The 26086-nt window shown below is 37.8% G+C and overlaps 1 protein-coding gene across 1 annotated transcript in view; it reads right to left on the bottom strand.

Annotated features, from left to right (window-relative positions):
• Positions 1-26086, bottom strand: part of LOC121331149 (caskin-1-like) — a 121153-nt gene that overhangs the window by 52666 nt on the left and 42401 nt on the right. The window contains exon 2 of the mRNA XM_041278362.1: positions 6842-6893. Within this exon, the coding sequence (XP_041134296.1) occupies positions 6842-6893 (52 nt within the window). The remainder of the gene's footprint in view (positions 1-6841; positions 6894-26086) is intronic.

The raw sequence follows: 26086 nt of genomic DNA, 5'->3' as shown, positions 1-26086 counted from the left end.
TTGTGTTATATAATAGTCTACATTATGCTGTGTTGCTGTCCCTAGAATGTGTGAATCTGTTAAATACAACTGTTGTCTTATTGTGCTCAAATCTGCAGTTGCTTTAAAAAAATAAACAAATAAACATGTTTGCACTTGAGTTTGTGATAAAACCCTGCTATACTCAGCAAAACAGATTATTTTTAGTATTGCTTTCCAATAGAATGGTTAATGTGATAACTTGTTATCTACTATGACAGTTGTGATGTCATCCTCAATGTGCAGGTGGAAATAAGACTCCTGTTACAAGTTATAGTTGCATTTGTATTAAACTAAGCTTAAATTGATTTAATTAAGCTCACAGAAGAAAACCGATAGGAGCCTGCTATGCGACTGCAGTCCTGCAGTCTTTATGACCCTGGAATTGTAGTTTTACTTGGCAATACATAGCTTGCTGCTAACCTGATTACTGTACAGTTTTAGCATGGCTGAGTATTAAATCAAGTGATCTGGGATTAGTTATATTATTTACCACTGGGTCTAAACCAACAGCGTGCATAGACCAGTGGTGCTAAAGCGCTTTCACCTTAGACTGATGTCAGGTTGCTCCGTTCTGGGCAGGGTTTCAAGTCTCAGACGTGGAGGAACACTGCCCCGCTTTGTTAGGGATGTTGGCCTCATTTCAGAACTAAACTTTGTTCAATGTCATTTGCCATTTTTTAAAAGTGCGTTTTTAGTCCTGATGGCAGCATAAAGTTTTCTGGTCCCTTGAAGTACAATGATTATTTAATGACCTATTGTCTACAATATTAATGGAGTACATTTTAGTATGTAGAGGGAGGGTTATTACAGAAATATACTGTGGCTAATTTAAAACCGGATTCTGTCTTTCTCTCTCTCTCTCTCTCTGCTCGTCTCCTCTCTCTGTCTCTCCTCTCTCATCTCTCTCTCTCTCTCTCTCTGTCTGAGAATTAGATCATTGTGCAGAACAATGTGGTGAGAAATAAGGAGCTTGCTTTTGTGGGCATGTTTTGGCTTTATCTTCCAAAATACAATGAATGGTACTTTCTCCCTGGTACTGAGAAATTACACAATATGTTTCTCACTTTTTTGGTCTTGTTGCTGTCTTTGGTTTCTACCTTGTAATTATGTAACAAAATAAGACTCTTTTCTTAGGTACCTACTGACGCAGTATGTAACTGACCCACTAACTCAGGATTCTAGTATGGCAGTGTGAACTCCAGTGCTAAGTGATAAAAACAAATACGTGGCTGTATTTCTCTGCTGTCCCAGCTGAGTGCTAGGATTACCCGAGGACAGTGTATCAAAGGTTTACTCCCTCATTCAATTTTACTCCCATCTGTTTAATTGGAGGTCAGAGATATATTTATGGAAGGGCCTCTGCTACTTTAATTAATAGATTGTTCCCTCAGGCTCTAATGAGCTGGTTTGGTCATCGATTCACTTACAATTAGCATTTTTGTTTTGTAATATTTTGGAGAAGCGAGCTCAGCGATCACATAAGAAAAGGCCTGACAGCCGATGGCCTTTAGAGTGGCCGTCTTTCTATCAGAAAATCCCAGAGCCCTTGCCTGTGCATATATGATAACCCAAGATGGAAAGAAACCTCTGGGGATCCCAGTATAAAATATTGGTCTGTCCACAGAACGGTAAACACTAGATTCAGAGATAAAAGTACGAATAGACAAACTTGTCAACGTACAGTTTCCCATAACTTTACCTATATTTATAATCTACACATAAATAGAAAATGGATGATAAGAATTGACCACATCCTATAATAAAGCATCTTCCGATTTACATGGAAACAGACTTTCAGCCTTTCTTGACAAATCACAGAAATGTAGTTCTAATGTCTTAACTATGAAGGTTAAAAAAGTCATACAAACAGTGTTTCATTTTCTTATTTCATAAAAATACTGATCTGAAATGGGTTTTTGTTTTTTTAATAGAACTTTTATATGGCACTTTGTAGACAGACTGTTGCATTTCCAGTATTTCACAGTAAATAAAGTTGCAACACAAAAGCCTGCAGGCATGCTTGTGTATTTACAGTTTGCAGGCATTCAATTTCAAACAAGAAAGCGCTCGCTACATTTTTTAGATACTATAGCACTGATATTTTCTTAAAACTGTTGCAGACTTTGTTTTGCTTCAATTCCTGCTGTTTGTACAGGAACGCATGTGATCAAGTGAGCATTCCCTAGGGTTTTACTGTGGAAAACTTTACCATTTTACCTCCTCTTAAAAAAATGTAAGGCACTGAAAGAGTAAAAGTACTGGTAACTTTTCATTTTTTAATTAGGAGTTTGTGTATGTTTGTGTATTTGTGTAATATTTAAGTTAACAATAGGTGCTAAAAAGTATTTGCAAAAGTAAAAAAAAGGTGTAGTGATTACAAATACCTAGTAGACTGCATGTTGTGACCGTGCTGTTTGTTCAGTAACTTGTTCACAGTGTGTGTTCATAAAGTTTATTCAAAGTAATCAGTCTGCATCCAGTTGTTTGATTTCTACAACATTCAAACCAGAGATGAGCTGCTCTTCCTGTTGGACATTGTCAGACAACATTCACATTTAGGGGTGCCAATTTGCCCCATAATCCTGGGACACTGAAGACAGGTCAAGTGTTTCAACTCACCTCTCTACCGCAAATTAACTGATTTTATTGACCATGCAAAGTGAGAGTGAATTACGTGATCTGCCGCTAAAGGAATTGAATTGTTTTGCTAACTAGTTACTAAATGAGGGGGCGGGAGTTACTTCCTATGAAGAAATATTAAATAAATCGAAATGTAACCACAAGGTTAAATGAGAAAGAGTGGAATTGCGTGCATGTTCTAGAACAGAGATTTCATTTCATTGGGGGAGTGAGCCCCTCCCCCCACCGCCATCAGTGAAGTAGAGTATACCATATGAACCAACTGCTGGGAAGTACAGTTTAGTATAATGAATGAAACGTGAAAAATACTAATAAGTAATAGTGTGCAAACCTGACTTAACTCATTCTCTCCGAAGGCACATTGCAAAGCCCTACATTCTTAACAGCCCAGAACTGGTAAATGTGGATAACCAAAAAAAAAGTTAAATTTCCAGTTGTAGCCTGAATAGCCAGGTAATTAATTATCCGTACACCTCCAATGGCTATCCTCCTGTAACAGCTGTACTGCAGAGAACAGGGGTAATCAGGGAAACAGGCTATGAAAAGATCAATGACTCGGGCCTGCAGCGTGATTATGAAATAGATTCCTGCAGTAAAAGGGCAGAGCCCACAGCATCTATCAGAGAAAACAAACACATTACATCGTCTACAATTTGTATTCGAAATGCCACATAGCACAGAGGGAGGACGAATCAGAGATTGAAGGAAATAATCGCTTCCTTTTAGTCAAGTAGCAACTTCTGTTTGTACTGTATAGTTTTTAGGGTTGTTAAACTCCCAAAATAGGCTACTGCTGAATGCTGCCCCTGCGTACAGTGTCATACTGCGTTGAGACTATTTAAATGAATCTCTCATAGACACTATGTCTTCTGCAGGCTGTCAGTGAGTTGTGAGATTCAGACAGAAGTAAATTTCAATCTTGGTAAATCCTAGTATTGAGGGGTAATGGGTTGATAACTAAATTAAACAGTCAATGCTGTAGGTCTCATGGGTCATGACTTGTTATCCCACCTCTGATACTCATAATGCCCTTGTAATCGGTTTGTGAGATTAGCTTAACCCTTTAGAACATAAGAACATAACAAAGTTTACAAATGAGAGGAGGCCATTTGGCCCATCTTGCTCGTTTGGTTGTTAGTAGCTTATTGATCCCAGAATCTCATCAAGCAGCTTCTTGAAGGTTCTCAAGGTGTCAGCTTCAACAACATTACTGGGAAGTTGGTTCCAGACCCTCACAATTCTCTGTGAAATAAAAGTGCCTCCTATTTTCTGTTCTGAATGTCCCTTTATCTAATCTCCATTTGTGACCCCTGGTCCTTGTGTCTTTTTTCAGGTCAAAAAAGTTCCTTGGGTTTACATTGTCAATATCTTTTGGAATTTTGAATGCTTGAATCAGATCGCAGTGTAGTCTTCTTTGTTCAAGACTGAATAGATTATTATTGAACAATAATAATTAAGTATGGTTCAAGAAAACTGCAATTAAAAAAAAGAATGGCCATAAATGAAACCAACTGAAGTACAATATTATTTTTAAATAGGCTGGAATAATTGTTTGGGATAATGAAGGCATGTGACCAGTACCTGATCCTATTTTCCTGAAGGATGTTGGTGTTTTTTCTTTTGTACGGAGACAGCGCCTTAACAACAATATAGGAAAGAAAATATCAGAATTATCTTTACTATTGGATTCTTATTATTATTTAGATTCACTTAGTTTAATTTTCTATTTCAAAACTCAAAACACAGAACTCAATAAATAGGTACTTATGCCAAAATAAAGCATTAGCACCGTTTGTCATATAGCTGTGCTGAATACTGCCACTTTCAGTTTACAACACTGCAAATGATCACCATTCTTCTCGCATGGTTACTCCCAGCAAGCACAACAGGGCTATGACAATATCAGCTAATCAGCCAGTACTTATTTGCATGTTAATAAATTACCCTGTCTTGCAGCAATAGAAAAAATAAATATTCTCCTTCATTGTGAATATTAACGACGAGGAGTACTTTCCATGGAGTTAAAATGTAATTACTGAGCGAGGAAGCACTCAAATAGGTAAATAGCTTATATAATTATTTAATGGTAACCAGTGATTGCACTGGATTTCACAAAGCCTGCTTGATTTGCTAGAGTTTGTAGCCAGAAAATGGCTTAGCATCATACTGTATATTATCCCTTCCTCTAATAATCTGAAATCTTTATTGTTAGTTTTAAAAATGGGCTAATCTTACTGATGAGAGAGTTTAACAAACCTGTCCCTTATTTGAGTGACATTATTTTCAACCTTCCTATTGATTAGCGGCTGAAGTATTGGTTCCTTCTTTAATCCCCTAACAATCATTGTGTAATAAAGATATATTTTTTTTCATGTACTTGGTCTCATTTCTTAATCCTTCTTACAGGCTCCCCTTGCACCACCAATGCAGAGTAAGAATGAAAACTTACACCTTGATCAATAACAGCAGTGAATTGTACTTCTCTGCTGGAGGGCTAAGATATTCTACTGAGCAGCCTTGCAGTTTGACTCGACGCTCACAGATTAAATATGACATATACAATAGTACACAATAAAATCAGACCAGCTATGCAAAGAATCTAATCAAAGCCCATTCAGACCTGCAAAATTTCTGTGCAGAAAAGCATTGGACACAGTGGTCCATAGCCATCTGATTACCTCCAGCACCTTGCTCTTGTGAAGTCACATGCACGGAATCTCTTAAGATGGGAAACCGGGTCAAGCTTTAATGCTCCTTCACTGATTTCACTGATCAACTGTGCATTAGGATTAAGAAATGCGTGCAGTTTTCACTCCTAGTATTGTGCAAAAAATGGGAAACTTTCAGTTAATGTATAACTGGGTTTTGAATGACTGGTATTGGCTTTGTATATGTTTACTGTTTCTCATAAAAAAAGTTTAACGGCTGATTATCTCAGCATGTGTTAATGTGTGAAAAAAAAGTGTAGTGTGGCCGAAATGGATAAATAAAGGACTTTTTTATCACAAGGAAATCTTACTGTCGTATTGAAGCAAGATCGGGCTACATAAAATGAAATACCACAGATGCAACGTGGAGGCTATGTATTTTGTTTCATTTATTAAAAGAGTATAATCAAAGTAAACCTGCCAAGTGATTAATATTGTGTTTTGTAGTGCTAAAAATGTTTAACTTTTTACAGAGCTGATCGTTAATCCTTTTAATGTTGTTTTTGTTGCAATAATTATCAAACAGTCTGGATGCACTGAAGAACACTGTGTATGGTCATAAACTTCAAATTAAATAGCTACAGTACATCACTAAAGAATGTTGATCAATGATTACAGCCTTGCTGTCTGTTTCTACACAACTGAACAAATAAAACATAACAAAAATAAAGCAGTGGAGGACAGATCACCAGTCCAGTCTGTGGTCTCCACTGCAGTTAATGGTACTATATTTTAGTTTGCAATATGCAACAGTGTATTTTAACCCTTGAATTGACATTATTACCAGCAAAGTTTTGCCATATATATGAACATTGAAGCATTGAAAAGGATTATTAACTGGTACACCCACTTTAAACATATATACGCTGCATTGAAGTGGTCATAAAACATCACTGTTAAAATATTTTTATTTTACATGCAGTCACTTTTTTCTTCTTTTTTTTTTCTCAAACAGCAGCAGGTAATGTAACCCTCTATGCAGTGTGCCCTTAATCTTGATGAACACTGCTTTACACCCCACTGTTTCATTGCTGGGCTCATCTCTAGATCAAGGATAGTTCCTTTTTTTTTCAAAAGATGCCACAGGCATGTATTGAAAACATTGGTGTGATGTCTGGATGTTCCAAGCAGCACAACATACATGTCCTTGTACATAACATTTTCACTAAACTAATTACAATTAGAATCATGTGGCTCTACTGGCCTTGTTTATTTGCTCTGCAGTGAATGTTTATACAAAATGACAATGACGGGAAAACAGAGCTATGGAGATTGGCACCAGTCTTATCCTGTCCCAGAAATGTCTTGTATTGCTTTTACGCTCCCATAGATAAACTATGGCAGAACCATTTTCTCCAATAACTGAAATATGTCAGAAAGCTCTTTATTTGTAATTCTTCTGAGCAGACCTCGCTGGCAACAACCTCTGCTAGATTGCTGTATGTCACACAGCCCACTGGAGTTTCACTTACCCATCTGTGTCTTGGAAGTTCACGTTGACCCTCTTAGTTGAGCCTAACAGCTCTGAAAGCAAAGGAAAAGAAAAGAAACATCAGCACAAAGAGAAACTCCATTGTGTCGTCAAGGTCTCATTAGGGAACACAAGACACATTTCGACTGTGAAAGTCACCTTCACCCATCAGTGCTGTTTCCGCTGCCTACAATGACAAGGTATCGTGAGTTTTGACTCTAACACTGGGGTCACAGGATTTCACTTTGAATACAAAAAGTGAGAGTCACTGGAGAATACCATATTCCTCTCTGGGAATGCAAAGACCACTCTGCTAAAAAATAAAATAGGCTGGTGAATTTCCTTGAACAAATTATCTCTTCTTTGGTACAGCCAAATATTTAATGTGCAAGGCCACGTGAAAAATAAAAAAAATAAAAACACAATCCTTTTACTTCTTAATCTTCCTGGGGCTATGAGCATAATTCAAAAATAGGGGGTGGGGATATCATAAGGACCTTTAGGACACAGCTGCTAAGTTTTTCTTAAGTATTAAGCACATCACTTAACAGCAATGGAAACAATTTTGGCCATATCATCAGAATACAAAAAAAAAGGTTTTATTAGGACCAGGATGAAAAAAAAACATGGACTATAATGAAGGAAGGATATAATGAACTGCTGGCACCCCTATCTAGTCTTTTGGCACCTTCCAGCTGGCAATGCAAAAAGGAGGATGATTTACAGCAAGTGCAGAGGATTTTGTAATACAGTACTTATTCCAGACCTAGGTTGAGATTTTCAGAACTGCCTTTAGCAGCTGTCAGATGGAAATGTGTTTTTTGACTGGCAGCCCAGAAAAGGCCCTTTAGTTAGGGTACATTTCTATGTAGCTCAATAACCACAATCGTTACCTGCAGAACACTCACAGGACTTGCCACTGGAACACCCTTCGTCTGGAATCCTTTTCTAAAATATCTGAACATATGTTTCACAAATGGCTCTTTTAGCCATAGCTAACCAAACAACAGTTCCATGAAGTGTAGCCATTTATTTATGGTCAACCATACTCATAAATACATAGTGTAAAAGCTATTTATTTGTAAATAACCATAGTGGCAGCCCACAAAACCTCCACAGACCCTGTCACTGGAAACAGCCAAGCACACTGTTGCAGCCCCCGTCAATCTGGAACTGGTTCAGAAATACAGCCCATGCAAGCCAACAAGTGAGGTGGATATTCCTGCTGATACAGCACTTGAACTCTATAATTTCACAGCAGCCAAGCTCACTTCAGCTACAGGGTAGGTAACCCTTAACAGTCTCTGAATACTGAATACTGAGAACAATCCTGAATACTTACAGCATCAGTCACTATGTTGGGATACTCACAATTTACACAAATACAGTATGCAAAATTGTATTGGTGAGGAGGCTTTCATCTAACAAGTGGGAATCACTATGGTAGCTTCTTCTTCTCCCGCAATGAAAATGCAAAGTTCTGTTTTATTTTTATTGAACCAAGTTATGAATATGCATTGCTTTCCAGTACCAATAAAACATCTCATACCCTCTGAGACTTTAGAAGTATTCAGTTTATATGTGTATGTATTTTTATTCGGAGCAGGTTGAAACTGAAACCTGGTCTGTTAGAGGTTAAGAAGACTAGGATTGGGAGTTCCAGCTTGGGATCAAATATTCTATTGGGCTACAGAATATCCTTTTAATGGCTGCATGCTGCAGGAAGCAGAGACGGCAGCTCCTGGCTGTACAACTGGCTTATTTAGCGCCACCACATTGACACGTGGGGAATTTACATCAGCGAAGCAGAAGCCAGGAAAAATAAAGAAATCTGAAGCAGCAATATTACCAAGACAACCAGATACAGTCAGATGTTTTCTATTGTGTTCTCTTCTACTGTTGAATCTATTGTATGTTTTGCTTTAAAAAAACAAACAATAAAAAACACTGTAGGGTGCTGAAAGGATGCATGCCAGTCAGTTACTCAGGCAGACAGGCAGGCAGGCAGTGGAATGCAGCAGCTCTAATCCATACACCACTTTGATTCACTGAATCTTGCTCAGCTCTGCCAAGACTGGAAAACATTGGGAACATCTCATTTCCAGTGCTCACAATCTGCAGTTATAACAGCGTTATGAAACAGCATACATACTGTCTACATGCAGCTTTCACATTCGGTGCTTGTAATGTAAACTGGTTTAAGGCTTTAATACAGATTAATACAATCAAGATTGCTCATAATGACCACTCAAAGGACCTTGAGTTTCCTGGCAGTGAAAATTGAAGGCTTGGCAGGAACACGTTTCGGAGGATAACACAATAATAATTAATAATAACACAACTGGCGATTCCAAATTGGGGAGAAAACTAGGGTAAAAATCATTGGCAACGAATACATTTATAAAAAAAAATCCATCATTGTATCCATCCTTACTGACATTCTTCCATTTTTTTTACTTTCTTCCTTACTTTTGTCTCTTCTCTGAAATGAATATAATTGCAAAGTGTGTTCAACCAGAATAAATCACTGCTGATCAGGAAACTGCTGTTTCCGTCTCTTTCACCGCTCACACTGCATGTTTTGTGTGGTCTTCCCTCTTGTTTGAAGTCGAGCTGATTTCACTTTGAACCCGAGCTGTCTGAGAATCAAATTCATGCAGTCTTCTTTGTGCCGAGGGAACCCGTAAAGACAAATGGCGTCTTTGTTCTTTAACACTAATGACATGTGATCAAAAGAATGTGTGTCCCAATAGCACAGTGCAGCCCCCAAATAGAATTTAATACAACACCTAACTATCTTTAGGAATTACTGTGGACTTAAACACTCAACCAGAAATCTGAAGGAGCAGCGATAGTCAATGCCAATAACTTGCAACGAGCGATGACAGTCCTCTGGCAAAGAAGAGCAGGAGGCGTGAATCTCACTGTGAAGAATATAGTGAACACCTTTGACTGAGCACTGAGTTTAAAACAAAGAAACACATCGCTTCGGGGGGATCCCTGAATCTTTACAAAATATTTTTTTCAACATGAGTCATCACAGAGCAGATTTGTTTGGCCTCACTATTTGCCTTGATATACAACCATACTACAAGTATGTGTTCTTCTATTCAGAGATAAAACTCAACACCAAGTGACAAGCCCAAGTACAACATAACTCAAAGTTAACACAAGACCTTTGAATTGGCAAGTGCTCCTGATACCTCTACTCTGCCTATGTTTCAAGTATTGTACCCCATGATATGCAAGATTGCTTATTTTTCTAGTTCATACTGTTTTCAGAGCAATCTTCTCAATGTTTACACTTGCTAAGACCTAAAGTTGAAAACCAACAAATCTTTTGCACAGTAAACGCCTAAAGTTAGTAAAAGTTTTACACAGCTGACCTGAGGGTGAAAGACAAAGACAGAGAGAGAGAGAGAGAGAGAGAGAGAGAGAGAGAGAGAGAGAGAGAGAGAGAGAGAGAACCACACTTTACTCACACTGCCAATAATCTGTGGCACGGTTGAGGCTGGTTACTATTTTGTTCCCAACACAACTGAGTCCATCTGTTCCCAGTTTATAATACTGCTGAGGGCAGTGGGGAGGGTTTAAGTGACTGAATGCGACAGAATGAGAATGTCATACAGTGCTGGTTAATTTTCAACACATGGAAAAACTTGGTTACCAGCTTAATTTCAGACAGATTCCAAACCAGACATGATTAACTTCCTTTTAGAATCTGACCAGACTTTTTAAAACTAGTGGCTAGTGGTTTTCTTCCGCACAAAGAGTTGGACCAAAAAAAGAGTAGCTGTGTCCCTTGGAAATCAAATAAAGCCAGTGAGTCATTCAGAATATGGGATAATGGCAGCACAAAAGGAACATTATGAGTGGACTCAGAAGAGCCTCAAGTTTAAAAACTCAAAAACAGACGTAGTTCCTGTATTTGAGATATGCATCACAGCGACACATTTGAGTCATGATGATTCAAATTCAAATCTTCATACAATAAGGGTCAATCAAAGTCTACAGGTAACAGACATTTTAACATATTTAATTCGCTAGTGTTAGCATAACACAAAGACAACAGAACCGTGTCTCAGGAGCACCGAGAATTATCGTGTGTTTTTCTTTTTGTCTGAGGGTTAATTTAGATTATTATCAGGGACTCCCAGGGACAAACTTCAATTTGTAGTCAGTGATGGATGTCATTATTAAGAAGACCCTTGTTTACAATACCATTGGAAATTAATATTTTTCAAGAATGTCTCTTACATGTAACTGCACTGGACTATCTTAGCATACCCAGTTGCTCGAACGAAAGGATTCACATTCTGTATGGCTGGAACCAGTTCACTATCGAAGGGTTTTTAAAAACTACTGTTCATTATTAAATAATTTTTAACATTACAATTGGATTGAAAAATATCTGGGAAATGGATGTGTATGCAATGGTATAGCATCAGGCTAAAATATCTGCGCTCATATATTCCAACCACAAACTAACCTTTGTAAAGCTTCTTAAAAATAATAATAATAATAAACACAGGAAAATCACACAATGTTATTATTTTTATTATTATACATTTCCATTAATAAACAAGGGGAAACACATAATGGGACTTGGGATGTCAGAACAGGTAATTGAAAATATCTTTTTAGATGGCCATCAAGCATTAATTCATTTGACATTTCCAGGTTTTGTTTGTTTTTTTTTCCCCTTTTCAAATAGAAGTTTAATCCATGCAAGCTCTCTAGATGCCTGTGCGGTTGTGATCAGTGTCAAGACAGACTTGGGTAATTAGAAATTCAAAACAAATCCTTCTCTATGCACCACATATAAGAGGATAGAGGATGATTTTAAAGACGGGGGAACATCGGTCAGGAATAAGACTCTTGTTGCATTCCAGGTTTTACAATAAGCCTAATAATTCACACCGAGCAAAATGAGTTTTTATCAACATTAAAGTATCATTAGTCAATTAGCATGCACACAATACATGAATAGTAAGCTTGACATTGAATCCCCATCAAATACTTTTATGTAGCCGTCAGTGACCATAATTATGTAATTTCTGGTACACTTGATTAGCTTTGCATTAATCAAATGTGAAACGGTAAGGCTTAAAAGGCATGTTTAGGAGCTCAAACCCCGACCCAAATAAAACGACACGCTAATCAGACCTGAATGTGATGTTGAATACTGTAAATGATGTTTAGGAACATTTGACTTTTCTATTGAACAATTCTGAAAATAGATGCGTGATAAAGAATCAGTGGTTTGACCTATTATTTCTTGTCTGCTACAAAACCTCCCCTAGCTGGTCTAGTGTTTGCTGCATACAGCACATATTCATTTATCAGTAGCAACCCTGTAGTTAAGAGTAGTAGAGTTGATACAATTATATAAGTCAACCAGGAAAAGGTTTTAAACATATTTCAGAAAACATATCAGACACATTCTTTATCAAAACAGTGTCACACTGCAACATTTAGCAGTGGCAGCTGGTGGTCAAAAAACAATGAGGAGGCAGAAAAAAATTTGGGGTCCCCTTAAAATACCAGCAGAAGAAGAAACTTATTATTCTATTCTGACTGACAAGGCTTTTCATATCTTCTTAACATGTTACCCCAATTCAAAGTGGTTAAAGCAGGAGAACAGCAGACAAAAGTCAGGCACACCCTATCGACTTTATTTGTTAAACTTAAAAAATAGCCAACAAAATAATTAGATACTGTTCTGTACATATGGACCTATTCAATATAAAATAAGCAATTCAGACCGACTTTACTTCTGGAGAAAGGTACATTACTCAGCTGTATGTCTTGAAGCAAAGGTGGCTGATGGAAAAGTAATAAAACAAATCCCAAACAAACAGAAACAGTAATTTTAATGGTAATTAAAAACATTTATTGAAAATTAAATAAAAATACTGTATTTGTATTCACTAGTACTGCGTCCTTCATTACAACCCACGCCTCTTTCCTTTCACTCTCATCAGTGTTAGCATTTGAGGTCATCAGTGTGGGATGACACACATCTGGTGATTGGCTAAAACAGGCAAAGGAGGAAGCATGCTGCCCTTGGCTATTATTTTAGCTTCACTCACGTGTTCCATGCTAACCAGCTGAAGAAATGGAAGAATATGATTGGCTAACAGACGTGCTAATCATAACTATAAAGGAGGCAGGAACGAGTCTGCATGCGTCTGCCGCCTCCGAACGTACAGCGGCGACTGAGTGGAGAATTTGGACTGGGTGGCTGCCTCCCAGTAAAATAAATATGTTGCATATTACATATAAATAAATAGATACATATATAAATACATAAATAAAAATAACTTATAAATAACTTATTTATTTTAAAATTATAGACTAGGCAGTGCTTTGTCTGCCTCCTCCAGTCTCTGCAGTCTCTATAGCTACAACATCCAAGGTAGATGACCACTGTACTTCTGAACTGCATTGTTTCTGAGCTGCAAGGTTAAGGTATTACAAAGATCATGGGGTGTCCATCATATAAAACACAATATGGTACCTGACACAGCACAGCTATTGTAGCCCTTATCCACACACACAAGCCAATACATTTTAGCTGCCCAGTCCAGAGAGAGTGCCCTGAGAAAGGAGCTCTCCCTGAAATAATGGGAGCTGGCAGACAGCAATTTATTTTTCGTCGAGACAAAGATCAGTCTTTAGAGGAATGTCAGGAGTACTGTGAGTACTGCATGCACAGCTAAGCTGTTGCCATGGCAACATCATGACTGTGTAAGAACCAACCAACACAAACTGTAGCACTATATACATATACATATACACACACATACACAGAGGTACCCCATTATAACGCGGTTGTCAGGTCCATAATTAGGAGATTGTGTTATTTGTGTTTTGCCCTATAATGCATATTGGCGATTTTATTCCCGAAATGATTTACAATGCCCAGAAGCCAAATTTATATTTTAGCGTACGGTGGTAAATGAAGGAAGGAGACACACACAATTTGCAGGTGCTAGAATCCATGGTTTATTGGGGCGATAATTCTTGACCCTTGTTAGCCTGGGCCACACCAAAAACAACACAGTCATGCGCTCTCACAGCAGCTTGTCTCAGTCGACCCCCCCTGAATGCTTTCATGGCCCCACCTCCCTGTTGACGTTCCTGCAGAAACCAAGCGAATAAAGCAGAGTTTAATTCATTATCTTTAGTGCCGCACATTTTTCCCCCCTAGAGCAGCCCTCTTTGGAGTCAATCTTATCAAGAAGACCTTTTTCTTTGTCTTTTAGCCATCCACGCAATGGAGATTCTGCAACATTTATATCTTTTGAAACTGCTTGAGTTTCACCTTTTCTTACTCTGTCCACCGCATCGGTTTTCATTTTAACAGAGAAACATTTTCGCTTTTTGCTGTCTGCCACGCTTCGTGTTGTGTATCTGGAACGTTCACCCAACGTTTACGAATCAAATTGCATTGAGGGGGAAATGGGAGCCACAATCTTACCATGTTATAACCGATTCTGCACTATAACAGGTCACGTTATTACAGGGTAGCACTGTATATACAACCAGGCAAAAGTTTTTGGAAAAGTAATTCATTTATAAGTATAGCTTTGTATTTTGAAGTGCAATTTATTTACACTTTAGAGAATATCTCTGCGGGTAGTTGTCATTCACATTATTCAGATGTGTTTGCCTTTTGCAACAGAATCCTGCTGATTGTGTTTCTCAATTACTGATTTAAAAAAAAAAAAAAAAACATGAAACTGTTGGATTGAAGCTCATTTATTAGAATTAAACTAATGCAATTACCCTACCCCAATGTAAAATGAAAAGCTACACTATGACGCATTATTCAGTTTAGCTCGAGATCTTTTTTAAAACAATATTAGTCATCCTCTTTCTATTCTACTTTTCAGCACACGTGTAAGGAGTGGAGAACATTTGATTTAAATAATAAAGTTGATAAAATAGACAAATATTGCAATCCATAATTCATGTATTATATATTCTATTCTGTTGGGGGAGGTGGGTGGGTGGGGGGACGACAAAGTGTTTCCAGTACTACCATTCATTTGCTTTAGTTCAATTTTTGCCTAATTCCCAATATTTGTGTAATTGAAGTTCTCATTCTTCATTGCTTGTACATAACGTTCCACGTTTTCGGTTTTTATCTTTAAATCTTAATTAATTTTTAATTGAAACATTGATAAAAATCTCATTATACACCTTTACATGTGGAATATGATGTGCAGCTGTTCTGGTTTCTGATTAGGTTTAATGTCCTTGACATGTCTGATAAAGCACAATCTGTGCAAGTCGAAGCCACATTTTCCCAAGTTAACTGGTTGTGAACGTTTGGGCAATCGCTGTACTGACGTATCTGTCATAAAAACATAAAAATAAAATAAAATTGACAGAACTGGGTGGTGCAAGCCATTGGAAGACGCGCCAAAAATCACACTGGACATTTCCATCAGTGTGTTCCATAAGTTTACTAACTAAAGCATTACCATTTTCTGTCAAATGTTTACGATTAGGATTGTCAGTGTTAGGCAGTGTTTTAGCTGATGGACAGAAGTCACCACGACTACATACCTCTGAAATAAACAGTGGCTGTCCAGCAGATCACAGCGCTCTGACAAACTCATTAACACGCACTCTCTTTTTATTAAAGTGTGTGTAAAAGCCACATAAATGGCTTGCTTATCTCTCAGTTCATTTTCTTGTTTTAGTTTAATGTGCTGCTTGTTTTTCAGTATGTTCTTTTATTGTCAGTGTGAACATGTGCTTCAATGCAGCAGTATTTGCAGCGCTTTGCATCCTCTGTCTCACCTGACCCGCTTTTGCTTTTTGTATACTTTGAAACATTTGCTTTCTTTTGAATATTCATAAACTGATTTATGTTTTCTCCCCTTTCCTCACCCACTAAAAATATTACATTTTCGTGTAAGTATTTCAATTTAGTTTTTGATCAAGCTAGTAGTTACTATGCCCAGCAATTGCCACAATAATCAAACTTTGATTGGCCAACATAATCATGTTTGTGAAGTGACAGAGAACCACAGTTGAACTTTATTTGATCTTCTAATGGCTAAACATCTGCTGTAGGGCTGGAGTCAAAATAAAACAGCATTTTAATCAAGTTATTATGTATTCCTTAGAAAACAGTACAAGGATATTATTGAATAATCGTGTATAAATCGGTAAAAACTAACATCCAGTTAAAAAAAAAATATACTCCTGTAATTTTTCTGTAAAATTTGGAGTAAACCGGAAATGCAGAACGCGCCCTGTACTTGACATGACAAAGCAGAGGGAGAAAAGTCAAGCAGACTAAAAGAAGTGAACATGACACTGAAGCAGGAAAATGGTTGCGAAGGTCCTACAAGTACAGTAAATCTTTAACTGGGTTTCAGGATGTTTCGTCCATGACTTTCATGACAAGCATCACTTTCGCAATCAGCAGATAATTAACACACTATCTGCACATTTAAATACAAGCATTTTAATGACATTTGTGGATTGATGCCAGGTGCATATGTGTTGTGGTTTGGCATGGCCTGGCATGTCTACAGTAATATTATGGGCTATTCAAAACCAATCTTTGTTGAATAACTTGTTGTCAATGGAGGTTCATATTGACCCTTTGATCTGCACTGCAGAGACAGCAGGTTAGGTGACTCCTCTAAGCATGAAACAGATTGGTCTTACAACTGAGTAAACCCTATTGCACTCTTCACAATCAGAGACCTCTGACTTCCATGCAAAGCCGCCTCATCATTGCCACAATCACCTTGACGTGCTCCAAATAACAATAGGGATATGGCTGGAGCAGACTCCACTGAAAGCTACCATCAACACTTCACTTGAAGTCTGCCTGCTCCCTGGAGCCTTCTATCACTGCGTCCAGTGCCTTGGCTGCTACAGGAGCCCAAACTCCTGCATTTCAGGATGAAGTGCACAATCATGACTACAAATGTATAATTTATAGGCAGATTATGGATGGAACAGAGCAGTAAGAGGTAATAGGAATTGAGCGCACCTGGAAAAGAAAGATATTGACGGTGCTAAGGACTGGTGGTTGGTTTTCTGGTAAGGAAACACTCATATTAGATGGCAATTGACAGTTGAAATGAAATGACAATAGTGTGCTCAGAGCAGTTTTCAGGTGGTCATGAGCAGGGAGGCATGGTTGTTGAGGTCCACTGTCAATGGTTTGTGTGGAGGCTCAAATACAGGCTTGCCCATACTGTGCTTGAATTTGCTAGACGTCTTTCATCATTAATGAACAAAAAAAAAAAAAAGGAATATAAAATGTTTAAAAAATGCGAAGAGGGAAAAAAGTATAAAACGTAGACCGATGTGTGTTGGACATGTATTGTCCTGCTTCGATGGATGCTACCAGTACTAAATGAGCTGTGTAACGGATGCCCATTACTTAAGGGCCTTTTACTAATTAATTGCTTCAATATTTCCTTTTCTTATGCCTAAGTCACTTTATGTGCCTGTGTGTGTGTTGTAGCATCATTTTAGGCCAGCAAGTTGTCCAAGTGAATTTAGCACATCAGGCTGCTATACATTTTGACTAAGTTTACAGTAAGTCATTGAAGGCCAACACCAGCTTTTTTAGAAGCACCTGTTCCAGTCAGAACTTCAGTGGAATATAAAACCGCAGCTCAGCCATGAAGCAGATGGCCAGTTATTAGCAGCAATAAAACACTTAAAAGACGTCACTGCCGGCTCTGATCCCTAGGTCATCTATTCCAGTTGCTGAGTGATGGACTGAGAGATCAGAGTTTTCCAGTGTGACTGGCCAGCAGAGTGCCAGCATGATGAGTCGAGGAGCAAAATGTTTTTGACACACAGTTAACATGTCAATCGCCATTTTTAAACAGATTATCTTTTGGAAGAAAGGCAGTAAGTCTACTTGACTTGACTGACATTTATCTGCAGCTGTTAAAAACAAGTTCACAGATACAGATGTTGATCCAAAATCTCTGCTCCAGTATCCAGTATCACAAAGGGGAAAACCACTTCTATTTGCAGAGTAAATTATTGAATCCACTTCTAACAGGCTAGCATCCAGATACAAAAACACCTGTCAAAACTATTGAAGTTCATTTAATAGGCTTTGAACTGGATTGAGATCTAGGAGACTGAGCAAACCAAGCAGAGAAGTTTCTGTGACGTCTCGGATGTGCTTTTTCAAACCAGTTAAACCTGAGCCCTCTGGGTAAATGCTGTAGATCAGGGCTTTGTCGTCTCGATAATTGAAGTGCACCTGCAATGACCTTCAAGTGCTGCTGCCCAGTGACTGTGGTCTTCCCAACTGCTGAATAGATATTCATCCAGTATAAACCCTTAATACTCAGCAGGTAAGGCTTCATGCAACTGTGCAAAAAAATAGAATATCAGTGCCCAGCTGGGGTGCAGTGGGCCATTGACAGTGGAGAACAGTAAAGCATGACTCTATGTACTGCCATTCTAGACTGCACCAGCCAACACCATGGCACTCTTACAATACGGAGGTGGATCCTAATACAGCTTCACAATAAAATGGTATACAGAATTATAAACCTGCAATTTTACAGAGCTAATTCTCCTGTGTGATGTTACTACAGAGGTCAGTACACCCCCATGAATGATTAATATACAGTTAATGGATGTTTAAATCACTGAAACTGACTACATCTTTTTTTCGCCGGGCAAGGGATATTCATAATGTCAGGCTGTGTGTTATTGCTTTAAAAAAATTATTATGAACTAGAAGCATACATACTGTGTAACGCAGTCCCACTTTTATACAGCACGGGTTATGGAATATATCTGCACTACCGGAGAGTTCATCCAAAACACATCTTGCTCACATATCCTAATAATACTACTTTCCAGTTGGTGACTGATGAACATTGCTTCCTGGTCTTGGGCTGTCAGTTTGCAGCAAAAGGAAAGCAGCAGTATCTTTTCCTTTTCTACAGTAAAGCTTTCTATTGATTGTGAAATTAATTGTGCAGCAAGGCATGAGGGCATCCTGAACTGACTATGCTAAACCAGGCATCCAGCCAATGCCTTGAAATAATCTCAAATACAAACACAACTGTTGAACCTGGCAGAGGCACACTGCATCCCAGAGCTTAAACACACAAAAAAATTGAACATATTCTGGCCTTTGTCCCTACTATTATAAATATTACAAATATTAAAAGAACACAAAGGCAGACCTGTATTGTTTGAGTTGAAAAACTTTTTTTTACCAAAGGGAGGATATTACTGTTATGAACCCAAGAATATGAGTACAACCAATAGGAAACCAAACACTGTAAACAACTAAAAGATCACGCAGACTTGATTTGCATTTTGTGTACATCCAAATTTCTCCAAGACTTAGAAAAAGCTGAATAAAGCAAATGTATGAGGATGTACAGTAACCTACCAAGATACTGTATACAAAAAGAGTGTGATTTTCATTTTAAACACGCTTTGACGTGATACTGAGACTCCAAAACTGACTCCTGATTTTACATCCATGTAATGTACATGCAATCAGAACCTGTGTATGCAGCACCACTTCCAAACAACCTTAAAACCTGAATAAAAAAATTCTTACTTACTATGTTTAAAAATAGAAAACAAAAGCTATGCAAACCTCTCGTGCCACAGGCTTCTGTGTTTCCCATTAGTTGTGCGCCTCCAGACTTCGATAGATCAACAATGGCTAAACTGTCAACAAGTATCTGAAGTCCATGCTAGCTGTAATCATTTCCTTATCCTGTCATTTGTGTCGATGTGGACTTGAGGTGAGTTGAAATGAATAAGTTGCTGCAGCAAGCTTGTCCAAATTCCGGCGATGCAGGGCCACAGTTAATGTTTCTCTAACTAAATTCTCTTGCTTCAGGCAGAGTTGAGCGGGTTGGTGTTGTGAAGTAACAGAGTTTTTTTCCACTGTTTATTTCTAGGCAAAAGAGCACCGGCAATGACTGCCTTGCCTGGACAATGCACTGAAAAACAATCCCAAGTTCCCTGTTTCCTTAGCCTCCTGGCTAAAATGGAGCTTATTGCTCCAGACGCAGTTTAATTGTATGTACTGCAGTACTGGTAGTGCCTATGGCATAAACTGGTACCTGCTGCTTTTTAGAAGCCAAATGTCTTTGTTAAGCACTGTTGTAAAGCTATTTCCAATGGAAACTGCTGTACTCATTTCAGTTCAGTTGATAACCAGTCAGGTTTTATAAAGAAAACACTTCTGTTAAGCCACATATGCCTAAAAAAACTACAATATGGTACCAGCAATATCCAGGCTAATGTTTCTGCATGAGACACTGGAGAGCAGCACCTATTTATATACAAAGTCATGCTAGCAGTTGGAGTTTGGCTTTTGTTTACCAGGGCATTTCCACAGCATTTTTTCCAACTTAAACATTTGTTGAGCTGCTATGGGCAAGATGTTACTTTGTAAACTGTCTGGGTCATTTTGACTGGTGAATTTCACACCCAGTAAGCAGGTTACCCATCATTTGGACCAAACATGTCTCAGGATTAAATAGTTCTGATATGATGGTATCACTATAGAGCTTTAAAAAGTCAACATTTTATAACATATTCTTAATGAAAGATACATATCTTCACACTGTCCCAATTTGTATGCACATGGTGAAATAAATGTTAATTAAGGATTTCATAATCTAAATGTATTACATATGTTGACAATTGTATTTCTAATTAATGACAATTCTTAAAAGTGGTATCTATAAATTGAACTTGAACAAAACCATAGATGACTCTTTACTACTTGGGATGATATAAATGCACTTGAAGATTAAAAATTAAATTTTGCATTCCTGCTGGGCAAAATAAAAAAAATGTAAATGCTCAAGACATCACTGTTCAGCATAACTGAGTAAAGAGTACCACGCATAATGACTGTTTAAACATTGAGATGACAAAGAAAAACTAGAAAGACATTAACACCTTATGGAACTTCTAGACATTATACATCTAATATCCCTTTGCTTGCAGAGAATGCTAATTTCTGTCCTTGGCAGCAAGTGTGGAAAAAAATGAATCAAACATGGACACTTTGTACATAATCTCGATTCTTCTGTTTTTCATAGGACAGTGTTTTTGGACACTCTTAGCAATAACTCTTGCATGCTTTGCCTAGTATTTAATATATGTTTTCTGTGCCCAATTTGGTTTTTTTGTTTTCTTCACATTTTCCACTGTATCTTCTTACCGTACTCCAAACAAAAAAGGATTTCATGTTCCGCTGGCTTTGCTCGCTAGCTTTTTGAGTCTGTTTTTTTCAGTTAAGGTGGTTCATATCTTGTTTTTGTCTCCTTTTTTTTTCCAGTGCTTGTCCAATAAGGAGAAATACAAAATAATATAAACAAAGTGAAACATGTATAAAATGTGGTTTATACATTGACTGAAGTCCAGATGCAATCACAGCAATCAAGATTGATCTGCACAGGGTGTGAGTGAGTACCGTACTGGAGAACTTCCTCTCGCAACATTACACAGTCACATACTTTTGTTAATGAATAGTACCTTACTTTAGTAACCATCACCCATACCTATGGTGTTCGATTCTACTACAGCAACATGCTTTCTCAAATGCAAATTCTGGTCCCCTGGCAGATAATACACGACTCAGCATTTCAGCAGCAATTCTGCAAAGCAGTTCTCTTAGCACACAGGTGTAATTATTAAGCTTTAACATTTTCTTACTGGTTTGTGGTCTATGTAAGCTTGTATAAGCGTATTTGTTCAGGTAAGTGTCTTCAGCGTCATTTTTAGTATCTTAAAGTTAGAGTATGTTAAAAAACAAACCAACAATTTCAGTAGAAGGCTAAATTTGTATTAGTGAAAGGGTTTATTTTGTTTTCTAGACTTCTTGCAAATATATTGTTCTCTTCTTTCTGCTCATTACTGTAATAATACCTTGCTGGAAGAAAATCCCACTTCAAAATGGTAAAATTGACCAAAAATGCTTTCTTTGCTGCAGATCAAAAACGGAACTCATTCCACTGAATTGTTACTTACGCAATTTGAAGCAAAGCAAAGGGTGAATGGCATCCAAAACAGCTTGAGAAACAGCATTTTCAAGTTGTTATAGGAATGTTTGAACTGCTTTCATCAAACGGTGTGTTTTGCTTTCAATGCATTAGTAATTCTTGTTTTGTCCAGTCTCCTGGATTGACTATATATTGGATATTTCTTTCTTTCTTTCTTTATTTATCTTTTTGCAATTTTTATTCAAGCAATGCAACAGTAGGATTAACGACTACACTGACATCTGCACTCTGATGTTGAAGAAATCCATTATATATTAAAAAGCAAGCTGGAGGGCGTGTGAGGAAATTTGAGCAGACTATGATCTGCTTTAAATGATTACAAACCAGTATTTCAGACTTCTTTATGATTTTTCTATTTATTTTTTTGTATTTTTTTTTTCTTGTGGTGACACAAAACATGTTTTTGGGTAGGCATTCAGCTACCATTCTTAAAAGTCTCTTCTACATGCCTTTCAGCTCTCTCAGACAGGTAATAGTAATTCTGTTTCTTTAAGAACCTCTCTATGTTTTGCAAAAAAAAAAAAATGTTCTTACAGAAATAATTGCTGAGGCTGAGTCATTTGCCAACAAAGCTCTGTCAATTATTATCAAAGTGAAAAATAAATATATTTTTATGTTGTGGCGAGCACAACACTGGTACCTCTGGAGAGATGAAAAGCCTCTCACTTTATTTATACTCGTTTATTTTTGTGATTTATTTTGTGTTAATAACCTATTTTGTACTGGCATTCGTTTTTACTTCCATATTCTACAGTTTAAAATGCACATAATTATTACACCAACCACATCAATAACAGTATCAGCTTAATTTTCATATGTTTACTTTATTTTTGGTATAAATTTTCAATAGTTTTGGTTAAATGTGTGTTTTCTAACCCCTGGAAAGGATTCATTTCGAGCTGTGCTGAAATTGCTTTCCCTGTGAGAATGTGGATGGAATGGAGTAGAATGCAAATTTTGATTGGTGGGTCAATTAATTATGCAGTTTGGTTTCTGGTAAGTCTTAGAAAAGCTGGGGCTTAGGAAGGAGGGCTAGTGGTTTGTTATCAAAAAGCATGCCAAAGGCTGACCGTATAGTGTTAAATATTTGTTTAAAAATAATTTGTTATATTTTTTGTTAAATAAGTGCTTAGTAGCTTCACTACTTCAATGGCTGCCCGAGTTTCTGTCTTTTTACCTGTTGGCTTTTGTCTAATCCTTACAATACCGAAACAACATAAACAGACCTAAAATGTTCTTATTTATTTTTTTATTGTAGTCCTGCTTTGATTTCTTTTTCCATACGAAATAGGATTTTGAAAACCGATTGCTTATTCTCTCAGAAACGTGAGGAATGCAATTCCCGTTAACTCTGTTTAGGCATTTCTGCTATGTTTATTATTTTGTTTTTGTAGAATTTCTTTGAAATGTAAAGATGTTTACCCATTTAATTGTGTTAGCTCTTCTCCACTCAGCTCTATCCTGTTATTTTTATTACTAGAGTGCCACTGTCTGTTGGGAGATAGCATCCAAGATGAAACTGGAATAAAACAGACTTTCTACTACTAGCATTCACATTGTCTGCAGATACTGGTGCCACTTCAGTGTGTTCTTAATATGAGGACTGAGGAAATACCTTCATCCATACTGTACATCTCCAGTATAATTTAATACAAAACACTAACTTTTAAAGAAAAATGATTGACTTGCTGTATAGTGGGAAACTGTTATAATAGTGTGTTATTTACAGTAGCTGCAACAATTTCAGTATGCATTGGATATAAACTGTCATATTTTTGGAAGGTATATTTCAATATGAATGAAGAGAATTGTTAAATGTTTCAATAGTCACACATATATGCTGTAGTACAATAATGTCCTTTCCCTAATCACCCCACCAAAATGTATTAATATCAGTTTTTGAGAACACATCTGGGGTTTTGACCAGATCTTTACATCAGCTAAGAAACATTTGAATTTCAGTAACCAGACATTTTTAATTTCCAACCCCAAAGTAAGCTTTTACGCTAAAGTATTCAAGCAGCTAACTGGTTTGCCATTTAATCCCTGTATGAGCAAGAAACAAAGCTGTAGGTCTGTGTTTTGCTATGTATTGACCCATCTTAGACAATCGTGGATTACAATTCTGCCTGTGTTGTGACTGCTCCACTGCAACATGCCCATGGCCTGCCCTGCCTGCACCAGAGGGTGAGGGCCACTTGCTGTTTGCTGTGCCAGCTAGGCTGATTGGTGGGCTGCTGCTGGTTCCATTGAGTATTTCAATGGGGAAATGGTTGATTCCACCTGACCTCGTACCCCTGAACCCATGCTGCAGCTGTCAGCATATCTATCCAGCTCCCCGGAGAACACAGGCTTCACTGGTGACAAAACACCCATTCTGCTGCGTCTCCACTTACACCCAGTAAAGATGCAACCTTCAAGCTACATAAAGCAAAGGTCAGTGCAATGCATACAGCTAGTCAGGATTCTAACATCTATCGAGAGTTTTAATTGAATTTAGAAATGACTGTCTGGATACCAATATATAACGCATTTAATACTGCCTCGTTTTTTTCCAGATGATTTCTGGGAACATCTTAAAAAAATATTTGAATTCCATTGGAATTCTTGTGCATAGGGAATGCTATTATTTATGATATTCAGATAATATTCTGTTTGATATAACTGCATCCAATTCATTATTTAAATATCACCCATATTCTGTGGACAGCTTGACAACTAACTCCACCTGCTAACTCCACCACCACACTCCACACGTGCCCTGAATTCTGCCAGTAGATTTATGGAGGTGGGAAATGTTCAGCTGCTTATGGGCCATTCCGGCTCCACACTTCACTACCCAAAGCATGCACACCAGTACACTCCAGAGAAAATAACACACGCTCTGCAATAAATAAGCATGGCCCTTGAGAACACTTCATATTCAAAATGCCCCCTTTAGCTCCATGTCAACCATAAAGAGACAATGCAATTGCTTTTACCCTCCTGTTAACTATGCTAACTAGTAATAATAATAATACAATCACTCTTATGTTTGAAAGAAAACTATTCTGTCGTGGTAGCTTTTAAAGATTATCATTGCCTTCGTGAAGCAGCTTGCCGTGGTTAAACCACTTTCTCTCCTTTAACAGCTTCGCTTCCACAATGAAACGCATAGAGGCCTTTTTCAGTCTGGGGCTGTTTCGAAACACAGCAAGAGGTGAAAGGGCAGTGCAGTGGAGCAGTATGTTAATCAGTTGTGTACAGAGTACCTATAAGCCAGCTGTTATATACTGGGAGAGATCCACACTTCAAAAGGACCATTATACCCATCCACAACAGTGATTGGGGCAGCCTGTAGGCTGATCAACACCATTAAATCAAGGGTCACTCCTCACTCTTTGCCTTGCCTTAAGATGATTACTCAAACCCCAAGTGTAATCACTAATGTCCCTGCAAACAGCTCATCTCTTATGCAGTACCTCAGACCAAACTGTGGTTTCATCACAGATTAAATACTTATCTTGTGCATTCTGTTTAATATATATCTAAGATTTTCTGTTTTAAAACAAAACTGTTTGATGCAGTAGATCTTTTTTGGTAACACCTGGATAGATAATTTGATTTTTTTCTTTGCAGCTGGGAAAATTCCCAAGAAATCACACCATCAAATCGTAAGCACTTTTTGACCAAGCTGCTTTGCTTGATAAGGAGCAAAGACCAATTTCCACCAGAATTGCCCGTAAGCAAGCTATAGAAAAGCCAACTAGTATTACAGGAAGACAAAATATACTGTAAAAAGATAAAGGGCTTGCCGGGTATCTAAGGTATAGATTAATATTACATGAATGCACCTGTCAATGCTGCTGGTTATTTGTCTCCTGACGAATGTATTGCAGCTTCCCAAGCAAAAGGTGAAAGGATACTAGAAACTGGTTGCTAGGATACAAACATCTCCCTGCACTTCCCACAAAAATACCAATGAAAGCGGCACACCATTTTTATTTATAACCAAATGAACTCAAGCTGCTTTTCTCTCCCCCTCCTCTCTCTCTCTCTCTCTCTCTCTCTCTCTCTCTCTCTCTCTCTCTCTCTCTCTCTCTCACACACACACACACACACACACACACACACACACACACACACACACACACACAAACACACACTATCTATCTCACATAAACATATGCACACCCACACATGCCCACACA

Source organism: Polyodon spathula, chromosome 18 (genome assembly GCF_017654505.1).
Source record: "Polyodon spathula isolate WHYD16114869_AA chromosome 18, ASM1765450v1, whole genome shotgun sequence".
Lineage (NCBI taxonomy): Eukaryota > Metazoa > Chordata > Actinopteri > Acipenseriformes > Polyodontidae > Polyodon > Polyodon spathula.
The sequence above is the reverse complement of the archived record's forward strand: the minus strand, read 5'-3'. Positions and strand labels throughout refer to the sequence as shown.